Consider the following 12,142-nt stretch of genomic DNA (forward strand, 5'->3'; position numbering starts at 1 on the left):
GTGCAAGAGCTTACACAGGATTAAAGTGTTTACCAAAACATCAAGGTCCTCTGCACTGACTTTACCAGAGACCCTTTGCTGCAGCGATTCCCCTCCCATCCAAGTGTTTTGTTGATTTAGCGCTAAGCTAACAGTTGCAGAGAGCTGTTAGCCAAGAACAGAGCGGAAGGATGCAAACAAGGCCAAGACAACAAGGGCAGAGATGGGTAAATAAAGGCTCCGAATAAATCACTCTGTGCTGGATTTGTTTGTTGAACAAGACTTTTCATCCGTTATTAGAAAATCAAGCTTGTCATGCAACATGAGCAGTAAGATATACAGTCGCCTTCTAGACGTTAGTTCCTTCACTGGTGCACAGTCAGACACATCAGGGTAACCACATTAAAGACGTCACAGTTGATAACACATACAGTATGTTTCCTCAATAATGCTTAGATTCTAAACCCACTTTTACTTGAGTAATGACATTTCTGTTACCATCCTGAAAACAAGGAACCCAAAACCTGATACCTAAGACAAACGAACCCCTCACGTCTCCTTTCACTCTTCACACTCACAAATAAACCTGCTGTCCTGTGCGCTCTTGTGGAACTCCTCCCCAGACACGCTGTTTCTCCGTCAAACGAAGGCTGTTGGTTATGCACATAACACAAAGCATCTGAACATTTAATAATAAAAAGAAGTAGCTCATTAATTATCTCTCCACCTCCCCTCTTGATTAATTAGCGAATGCTGTGGGCCTAAACGCCATTTAATGTTGGTTATACATCACCCATAATGCACCTGCTCCCCCCTGATGAATGGTTTCTTTGCCTGACGGAAATATCCCACAGCCCTCGGTGGCAGTGACTTTTTACTGACCCCTTTCTTAAGCCCCTCCCCTTCCTGTCCCCATGGCTTGCTGTATATGTTCTTGTATATTACTCTCCCTAAATGCAACTTACTTAAGCATGCATTAACCCAACGTATTCAAGTGGAACTAAAATCCAAAATAAAACCATGTCTGATTGACCTCTCTCTCTCTCTCTGACGTACATCCAGATTGCACGCCCTGTCCTGTGTTTTAAATACTAACAAGAGAAATGTATTGAAGTAACTAATAATAAAGCTTTTATTATTAGTTAAATGAAGGTGGTGACACTTTGCCTATAAACTGTCCCCCCCCTCTCTTTGTCTGCCTCAGTGTGTGCTTTCTGGTTGTTCATCTTTGATAGTGTGACAAATTGATTGCCTTTCTTTCTTGCTTGCTAATCTGTTTTTTTATTTTTGTCTTTTTCTTTTTGTACATATATGTTAAAGCACACATATATGTGTATCTCTGTTTCTTTTCTGAAAATGTTTAAATTTTAACTATCTGCTAATTTGATAAGAATCACTTTTGCAAATGTTTGAAGGACTTTTTTTTAACCCTAATTAGAATAAAACTTCCTCTTTTCTCTATGACTTAGTAACAAATTCACAAACATTTCAAAGATCAGGTTTAAACTATTGGGATTGCAAAATCACATCCTCATAGAGAAAAAAGAGAAGACTCCTCCAAAGTAAACCCTATCTGTGAAAACTGTTCCAGACTGTTTCTCTGCTGATCTCTCATAATTTTACTGTTATAGCTTTATCTGAAATTTGGATTAAATCAACAAGTCGATTAATTTTGTGCATGGCAAAGAAGTTGCAGCTTAGGGTTTGTAAAACTGTCAGTGTTGAGAGTGCTGTTCTCTTTTGTAGATGGGCATGTATATGCTCATTGTTTGTATATCCCCATCCCTTCCTTACAGCCAAAAGCTCTAATGCCGCCCGACCGCTTCGTGCCGCCTTTACATGGACATGGCAACTGATGTACACGTTCACTCCCATCTATGTCATTTCCTTCCTAGTATGTTCATAGGTCCCACCCCCCCCCCCCCCCCCCCCCCACCCCCGTCTCACACCCCCTCCTCCCGAACCCTTTAAGACTCTAAGATATGTACAGTCATCCATTTGTTCATCACTGATGAAGCTTAAGTCGAGCAAAAAAGAAAAAAAAAAAAAAGAAAAGAGTCATCTAATATGGCTGTAGATATTTATGGAGAGACTTATCTATAAGCAAGAGCTATAAATATACAGTTTTCTTTTGATACAAAATTACATTTAAAAAAAAGACGATAAAAAAGTTATCCTGAACAGAATGGTGAAGATTATTTTTCATGTCATGATGTGTGGATGTATGTGTTGTTGCCTCCCTGTGCCATCCTGTCTAAAAAGAGAAATATATACTACTTAATCAGAAACTGCTTAAAAAAAGAAACTAACCTAACTTGTCCAAAGGCATTCTTACACAACTTTCTTTTGTAAATTTTTTTTTTCTTCCTGCCAAAATCATGCGGGCAATTTGTTGATGTAAGTTGACGAAACTGATGGTATGCTTTCTTCCTTTGAAAACGTTCTTTTCTTTTTTTGGTAGGCTTTTATGATTTTCCGAGCTGACTTTGTTTTTTTTACCTGTTTTTTCTACTTACCTATTACTAATCCCTTTCTGGAAAGCTCTATCTGTGTCTTTACTTTGTGAATGTTTTCTTTTATTTACAATGTTTGCTCTAACTCTGGACTCTTTTTGCAATGCCTTATTATTATAATTCTTATTATTTTCTTTTTCTTTATTTCATTTTTCCTTCGTTTCCGTTGTCTTCTTTTCTTTATTGTTCCAAAGGTTTGCATCTCTTTATAGTGCCCTGTTTGTGAGCCTTTGCAATGTACAAACAAGCCACTTTGGCAAGAGGATAAGCAGCTTCAGTGGCCATCTGAATGTTTCACACTCTTTGTAGTAAACGACAGGTTTGTACTATTAAAGGATCAAGTGTTCAGCAGTGGATTTATTCCAATTAATGCATGTGTAAAAAATGTTTTGAGCACCCACAACCGTAAGACTAACACTGTAATGAAAAATCAAATATTATAAATTGGAGAACATGAGCTGCTACAGGCCAGATTCTCTGATAAAAAGTACTAATCAGCAAACATTCAGGTGTCAGTGAACTGCCAGGTGACTTTGTGCCATTGTGGTGACTGTAGGGGTCAAAAGGCAAGAGGCTAGGGCAAATAGGGGGAGCCCACTAACGCTGAGGCAAGAAGTTCCCTCCTTTTCTTCCATGACTTGAGAGAGGTAACTTTTTGCTGCTTCGGTCTTCGTTTGAAGTTAACCGTGTGACCCTCCGATAGACTTAAAGTGTGAATCAGGGTTTTTAAGAGGCTTGAGGTCATGTTTAGTCACACACAGACAAACACTTGCCTCTCCTTTTTTTTTTCTTTACTTTTCTGAAACTATTTCAGTTTTTGTGTTTCAGCAGTTGTTAGTGTCTGTTAGCACCTGTCGGTCAAAATGGTTAAACAGAACCTCTCCGACTCGCTTTATGACACACTTTACAAAACAGTTTCTCATTTCAGACTTAGTTAGCTTGCTTTCAGGCCCACTGGCTCGCAGACAAATGCTAATACCCTTTGCTTCTCTTTGTCCACAGAGTGCATCTTCTGCTGCTCAGTTTTTGAACAAACTCAAAGGGATTTAGACTCCAATATAAACAAAACAAGCCTCTTAAAAGCCTGAGCGAGTCTTTAATGTGGAGAAATGAGCAGTGGTATCACATAGTACTAAAGATAGGGCCGAAATATATGTGACACTTAGCGTAACTCGCATATTATTCTAAATGTTCATGGTAAATTATGATTGCAGCATATATAGCAGAATAGTGTCGACAGCGGTATAAATGAAGCATACTTCTATGTGAAGAGAACATGTAGGAGTCTTTATAACGTGGCTCACCCTGTGCATCCCTCAAAGCCTTTTGATGCAATGTAACCTTCTTTATGGCTGTTGTTTTCTTTCAGTTTGGGTCTTGTTTGGTTCTGAGTTTCATTGTTTTTGCACTGGTACAGTATTTCCGTTCTTTCTTTCCTTTCTTTCAGTTCATTTCTTTTTTTGTTGAGCTTTGCTTTATTCGTTCTCTGGTTATTGGTTGGTCTTTTTTTTTTCTTTTTTTTTGGTGTTTGGCTGCTTCTTCATGTTGTTCTGCCCTCTGATTGGTGCTTTTTTTTCTCTCTTTCACTTTCAGGAGGGGAGCTAGTCATCCCCATACTAGTCGAGGACCCCATAGACATCCCCTCTGTATCCACCCGTTCTCCCTTCATCCCCCTCCCCCCCACCCTCCGCCCCGTCCTCACCATTATTGAGACCACCAAAGAGTCCTTGGCCATGGCCACTGAGGCGGGGGTACCTTGCTTGTCGGACCGAGGCAGCGATGATTGTGATGATGGTGATGGTGGTGATGATGGTGATGATGATGATGATGATGATGGCATGGTGATATCGGGGTTTGGCTCTGGCGAAGCTTTCGACTCTAGCCTGCCCCCGACTGACGATGAAGATTTTTACACCACCTTCTCCCTGGTAACAGATAAGATCTTGACCACATCGGCCTATGAAGGCGGCTACAAAGCCCTCGCGCCCAAGTGGGAGGCCAAGGACTTGAGGCCTAGCAAAGCCTCTGAGGCAGGTAGGACTACACCCACCTCGCCTCTGCCCGACCCCCGGGGCACGCCGCCGGCGGCGGTCCCCTCGGACACGCCACCCAAGCTGCCCGCCGGGAAAATGAACAACCGCGAGGTAAAACCCCCACAGCCGGACATAGTCCTGCTGCCCCTGCCCACGTCCTTCGATCTGGACGGCACCAAGCCGCGGGGTCCCTTCATCACCTCGCCCATGCTGCGCACGGTGCCCGCCGCCTTGCCCACCGTGCCTGGAGTGGTTCGGCGGGTTCCCCCGGGGGCCTCAGAGGTTATCCGGGAATCCAGCAGTACAACGGGCATGGTGGTGGGCATCGTCTCAGCGGCCGCCCTCTGCATCCTCATCCTCCTCTACGCCATGTACAAGTACAGGAACAGGGACGAGGGTTCCTACCAGGTGGACGAGACGCGCAACTACATCAGCAACTCGGCACAAACCAATGGCGCTGTGGTGAAGGATAAAACGCCCAGCGGCAGCGCCAAAGGCAGCGCTAGTAGCAAGAGACCGAAAGACAAGGACAAGGAATATTATGTATAGAAAGAAATCAAATCATTTCCCAACACATAGAAAAAAACTGTTTGGAACAAAGTTATAAACATTTTGACAGTACCATATTGGCAACTGTGATTTAAAAAGGATAAAATCTCCTGAGAACTCTTCTGAGTCCTGAAACATTTACAAAAGAACTTTGGCTAAGGCAGCCCACTTACTATTGTAAGCATTACTGAGAGACAATGCAGTTTGACTTCAGCAGGACTCAGTGTGGATCTTTTTCAAGAGTCCCTACTGGAGACTTTTGGCAGTGTGAATAACATCACTGGTATAACATCCACACAACCCCCAAAGTGACTGTCAAGAGGTGTGTGATCCTTGGAGTTCTGACGACCTTGTCCATTGTAACCCTGTAAAATACGCTCACTGTCATTTCGGCCATTCTGAGCATGCATGTGAGGTGTATGTGACGTGGTGCTGGCATCTGTGTAAGTGAGGGACCTCAAGAAACTATGATTGTCGGGGAAAGTTGGAAGTCAAAACATGAGTTCACATTTCAAATGGTTTCGTTCAATGTAGCTTTCATGGACGCGATGTGAGCTAAAGTATATGTGTACTTTTAGCTGTCTTTTTATTTCTATATTTGTTTGTTTTTTTATTTATTCATTTAGGCAGTTATTTATTTATTTATTGAATTTAGGTTAAAAAAATATTGAAGGATGATGTCCAGTCAGGGTTGACCAGGCAGTGCTCAGTGACGGCTCAGCAGGATGTGATACAGTCATGTATCTTCATGTTTTTCTCTCTCCCTCCCCCCCCCCTCTCTCTCACATCTCAGCTGAACGATTGGACTGCTATTAATGGCATCCAAAGTCTAAATAGTTCTTCAAGCGTGCAAACGTGGATCCACCAGGCAAAAGTGCACAATACATTGTCATTTCTCTGAATTTGAAGTAGTTTTCTTTCCTTTCAGATCATTTTTTTCCGTCCAGTTTTTCTCACATTTCCAGAGATGCTATTGCAAAAAAAATGCATTGTCATATTTTATGTCTTTATGGTTCCAATCTTTAAAAAAAAAAGGAAGAAAATCCAGGCTGAAGACTCATTTAAATGTGATCAAGTGTGATTCTATGACTGTGTCAAAATCAGCAAATATGTTTACATATTTTATTACATCATAGCTGTCGTGCTTTGCAGGTCAATATTGTACAGAAAACTCCAGTTTCTGTTGATTTTTTGTCAAACCCTCTTTCTTATATAGAGACATCATTTGATTTTCCCTGCTGTAGCAACTTGAGATAAAAAAAACATCATTGTTATTGTTTGGCCGGGGACGCCTGGAGATAAAAAATGATGATGTGCACACACAGGATGGTTTGTTTTAAGGCGTGGAGCAAACGTTGTTAGATTAGACGTCTAGTCTCTCTGGATGGTGTTTCTCTTCAGTCGCATGAATATTTGACCACGGGAAGCTGTCAGTCAAATAGAAAACACCTCCCTCTGATCTCATATCAGGGACTCCTCCCTATTCAGAAATTACTTTCATCATTATTTTGAGATATTTTTTTATTGGAAATTTTAAAACAGAACAAAAGAATAAATAAGAATTATGATGGATTTGGAGCTCTTTTGCTAGCACCTTACTGACTAACAGGTGATTTTTTTCTTACTTTGTTTTTTTTATTTATCTGACATCAATGTTTTCGTCTGCTAAGCTCGTCTTTTTTGTTTTTTGTTTTATTTTGTTTTTGTAATCGTGTAGCTAATTTCATGTCTCATTTTTATGACATTCTCTTCCGGCAATCTGTTGGGTTTTTTTTTATGTCATTATTTATAACTGAACTCATTTGTTCTCATTCGTTTTCATGCCGAATCAGTCAGTGTGTATGTTCACTTTGATTTTTTTTGTGTTGGTACTTGGCTTTTTTCAAACCAGTTAATTATTATTGTCTTCTGCTCCTTTGACTCCAAACAATTCCCAGAAATAAAAAATGTTGTTCCCAAACTTCTTGTACGTGAGACTGCAGGGTTGGCGTGTCACTTACTCATCATGTGTTGTGGTTTTAGAGACCAAGAGAGATGGAGATAGATACCAACTACACTGAAGACTATTCACCCAAACCACACAGATTCTCCTCATCCCTTTGCTGTCACTTCACTGATTTCCTTTTTAGACCAAAAAGTGCTATCATTTCCATTCAGATGAAGTCCCAGGCAGTGCAGCTCAACACTATCATTCACCTATAGATGAATATGCAAATTCATACACTGTTCATCGATGCAGCGAGAGAAAGAGGAAGTGGGTGGAGAAAAGGGTTATTAGAGGGTCCGAATCGTCACAACAGCACAGAAATGGCTTTGGATTCCTTTAAAGTCAGGCTTTTGTGCAAGTGCACAGCCAAATGAGATTCTCCTCCACCATATGGCCGGGTTATGAGCCACTCAATGGCAGCAGCACCTGCTCTCCCAGCCCCTCTTTACACCGTCCATATTTCGCGCAAATGGGCCTTCACAGAGCCGGTCATTAACTTGCAATAGCCCATTGATGTAGGATATCAGAGCGGAGTGTGTGAGTATATCCAGCTCGCACAATGATTACATATTAACTCATTCATCCTGCCACGGGCAATGGGAACAAGGAGGCCAACAGGGATTTCTGCCACTGAGGGACTATTTTTTACAACTTAGGCAGAGCCACATTTCAATATTCCTTCTTTTTTTTGTCTTCAGCGGAATGTGAAGAAATGCGTTCTGTATGAGTCAACATAATAAAAAGTTAATATGTGAGAAAACAACATGGATTTCAGCCAGAAATGACATCCAATCAGCGCTTCATCAGACTGAAGTACACTTCACTATAAATTCTGATGCGATGTGAAAGGGTGACATGTCATGATATAGAGGATTAATACTTTACTCTTTTTCTTAACACTACAAGGTGACGTCCAGAGTATTGTTGCAGATTGTTTTGGTTCATTCTCATCACTCATATCAGCCACAGCAGGCTGCCAACTGCCAATTCAGAAATTACCTCCTAACCCAATAAACGTTACCAAACGGTACCAAACAGCACCCACAGGAAGTTTGTACCCAGCTCTTGAACATGTGTAGATACTCACATGGACCGTGTAACCAGTATGGCTGGTAGGGCTCAGGCCAGGCCGACTTTTAAGTCTAAAAGATGTTATGTGTTTGAATCAGTTTTTAAATGCAAATTTAAATTAGAATTTCTGTTATTCTACTTTTTATTTCATAAAATAGATGCCAAAGAGTCAGAATCAGTTTTGAACAGTTCTGTTTCACCTTTGTTACCCACTCAAGTGATGAGCAATGTACGGCTGTGAAGCTGTTTTGTTATAAATGATTAGTTTCTTTTAAAGCATATGGCCTTTTTGAAATCACCCAATGTTTATCTGCTCTGGTGTAAATTGAGCTTCCAGCTGGTAGAAGCACTTTACCTTTTTCTCTCAACTGTCAGAGCTGATTTGCTCAAGATCAGGAGCATCTGTCACAGACAATTAATCTCATACCCAACTTTAATCAGAAAAATTAAATTAGCTTTTTTTCTTTTTTTTTGGATATGAATTTCAGTCTAATCTTTAGATCCTACAGAGAGAGAGACGGGAGATTGTCAGACAGCAGCCAAACGATTTGAAATCATATAATCCACAAAGACACCGTCTTATTTTAAGAAGAAGAATGTCGTTAAATGACATCTTGGTTCAAAAGAAGACTTTTTCCACTGTGCAGGGTGCAGAGATTAAAAAAGCACATTTTTTGCGAGACACACAACAATGACATCAAAAGAACCGAGAACAAACACAAGCACCAGAGAAGGTAATTATGGGATAAATCAGCACAGAATGAAACAGAAAATACACGAGGAGCACAACAGTTCAGCCAAATATTTCCCCCAAATAAATTATTATTATATATTGGCAAGTAATGATACAATCATAATGAGCTCAAGAGAATAAATACGATTGACTAACGGAGAGAAAAGAAGTCTACATTTAGCATCTTTAAGGCTTAGTGACAGAAACCCTCAAACAGTGAGGTATTGCTGTTTACACAACCATTCATCACTTTCACATTTACAGCAGCAGGGTGCCTGCAGAGGAAACATACTCACTTGATATGCACGTCCCATTTGCTCACACAGTTGTTGCCTGACAAAGTGTATTGATTGGATTTTATGTGTAGCAACTACTTTTCCTTTTAGTCAAATTAGTAGAAGTAGATTACATCAATCCCACTGATGTCGGCGGGATAATTCATATCCTAATTGACAGAAAAAACTATTTACATTTGCTAATGGCTTTTCCAAATGGATTTCTGCGTGCATTAGACTTTAGACTTTAGACTTTATTGGCTCTGCCTGCGCCCTGTATAGGGTCTGCAGAACGCCAACAAGGCTCCCCTTCAGGCATTTACAGGCTGACAGTTGACCTGTCATGAAATTTTACTTCAACTAATGAACTGGTTAATTCCACTCAAACGCTTTATGGCCTGTTTTTGCCTTCAAATAAACAGCGGCTCTGTTGGAGCGATACATCAGCAGTACTCTGGCAGTAATAACAGATTCAACCTGTTTTTGTTGCCCTCTGCGTTGATGCTGTAAAACACCTTGAGCTCTGGGAGCGTCCGCAGCTGGAGCATTTTACAGCCCCCCCCCCCCCGTAAAGATTCAGGAGAGATGCTGTATCCTCCATGGACAGAAGCAAAGCAGCTGTGAAGGCGATGGTGATCAGCCCTGACAGGTAAAATATGAGCCTGCTGACCTTAACTCCAGCATTATGAAGGACACACACACACACACACACACACACACACACACACACACACACACCTCAAAAAGGAGTGTGTGTGTGTATGTGTGTGTCTGCTTGGCATACACTGGAACTACATTAACATTCACTCACACACAGGAAAAAAGGCGCTAAGTGGTCACATGTGGGGGTTAAACATTCATATTTGTGCGTTTCAGTGGGCGCTCACAGTGATACATTAGCAGAATAGTCAGGTACGTATATATGCACTTAATTCACTTTTGTGTCTCGCTGCAGGGAACACACCTCCTCTTATTCTTCCACTCCATCACTCAGCGGCTTTCAGTTAGCTCCTCAGTCCTAATTAACTGCCAAGATATGAATGCACTAATCTGGACTCTAAATCTTCAGTTCCTCTGACAAAAGCTTTTACAGGCTGTCACGGCTGCATGATAAACAGCAGGGCTGCTTCCTCGCCCAGAGGACACAGTGCCATCTAGGGACCACGTCTGGCAGCTCTGGGTTTTGTACACTTCAGGGTGTGTAGTGCTTTTCATACACAATGCATGATAGTGCAAGAGTTTTCAACTTTATATCAGTATCTTACATCCTTTACTTTTCACAGGTTCATATAAATCTGTAAATCTCTATGTTTGACTATAGCATGTAAAACCAAAATTCATATAAATCTCAAAATGAAAGTCAAAAATGTGATGAGATGATGAACATGTGGCTCAGATGCTGGGATGCTTATTCCAACATCCATTTAAAATGGAATATGTTTAGAATTTCATGCTTTCATAGCCAACATCAGTGTACAATTTGAATTACTTTAAAATGTTTTTAAAACTGACATTAAAGCAAATTAAGGATGATTCACATACCATTCATGCTTCTGTTTAAAGTAGAAAACCTCCCTTGACACCAAAATCTTTTTTTTAAATTGGAGCATTGTTGTTCATCTTTGGGTGTTTTTAATATTACTCACATTAGAGGAATATTACTGTACCTTTTGAATTGATTATCACTGAAGTGGAACAGAATTCAAGCAGGTAGCTTAAGTTTCCCTGGAGGAGGCTGGGCTGCAAAATTCAGGAGCGGGAGAGAGAGGAGAGAACCTGAGCTGCACATCAAAACAAGCTCCACTGTTGCTCTGCAGTCAGGAGCATCAACAGGCGTGTGAGGAGCGTGTATGAAGCCTGGCGCTCATTTATACTGTATGTCTCTGTCTCCATCTGTATGTGTCAGTGAGTGATGTACAAAACTGTGTGTGTGTGTGTGTGTGAGATGAATCAACTACCGAGGGAGACAGGCCTCCTATCCGAGCCTGACAGTGTGATTGGATCCAGCGAGAATCCCAAAGAAGCAATGAGTACCTCAGCGGCAGCTCCACTCCCAGAGGCCCCCTCACAGCCCACAGGCCGACCCCGGCCCTCAACAGTCAGACCAGATGGAGAGTGAGGCGGGATGGGTTCTGGGAAGCAAAAAGAGGACTGGTGAACTTCAAACCATTTCTGTTGCTGTGAAGGTGACTGCGGCAAAAGCAGCTGTAAAATCTGATGTGATCAGAAGAAGTGAAGGTGGCAGATAATTGTCGAGGGTGTCTGTCAGGGGCGTCTGCATGCTGCTCCAATCTGATGTGTCAGGTTTGAATTCATAAAAAGCCCACCTGGGATTGAAAAAGTTTGGATATATTAACTGATAAGGATCAAAAGCAGAAAATTCCAGCGATAAGTGAAACATTTTCATCAAGTTTGTAAAAAAAAAAAAAACACAGATCGTGGGTCTTTTAAAAATGTGAACAACATTCAGTGTTGCTTGTGGAGGTGACTCTAAAGTCAATATTGAATTCCACATGAGGGCTTTTGCCTCTAGCAAGCCAGTCACAGCAAATAACAATCTGTTTTTAATTGAGTTGCTTTGTTAAATAAAACATTTAGATTGCCATCTGGTTTATTTGGATGAGACTAAGCTCTGCTCTGGCAGGAGAAATAGGAATCTGTTAATACGTCAGGGCTTTAAGTCCTTCCAAGGAATTCCAAGCTGGTTTAAAAATAGTGATCTATAATTTACTCTGCTTCATTTAAAGTTAAAAATCATTGCACATATGTACTTGATATATTAAGAATCAGTTGTTGACATCTTTAACTTGCCACGAGTTAGACTTTTAGGGAGAGAAAAATACAAACACCTGACTGACTACTCTCTGTAAGACTAGCTAGTAATTTAATTCATTTGTAATTTATCTGCAAATATTCAAGTTAGCTGACAAACTTCATCGTCATAAAGTTCTGTTATTGAGATTATTTTATGGCCTGGATTAAAGTTTACAAGCTAAAGTTAT

General features: G+C 40.8%; 1 protein-coding gene across 7 annotated transcripts in view; it reads left to right on the plus strand.

Moving 5' to 3' along the window:
* Positions 1–7,048, plus strand: part of LOC132985245 (neurexin-3b-like) — a 308,979-nt gene extending 301,931 nt beyond the window's left edge. For 6 of the 7 annotated variants that reach the window (XM_061052531.1, XM_061052527.1, XM_061052528.1 and 3 more), the window contains one exon: positions 4,086–7,048. In XM_061052531.1, the coding sequence (XP_060908514.1) occupies positions 4,086–5,074 (989 nt within the window). In that variant the 3' untranslated portion in view covers positions 5,075–7,048. The remainder of the gene's footprint in view (positions 1–4,085) is intronic. The other variant, XM_061052530.1, reaches the window with a different exon arrangement.
* The last annotated feature ends 5,094 nt before the right edge of the window (positions 7,049–12,142 follow it).

This window comes from Labrus mixtus, chromosome 12 (genome assembly GCF_963584025.1).
Source record: "Labrus mixtus chromosome 12, fLabMix1.1, whole genome shotgun sequence".
NCBI classification, from domain to species: Eukaryota; Metazoa; Chordata; class Actinopteri; order Labriformes; family Labridae; genus Labrus; species Labrus mixtus.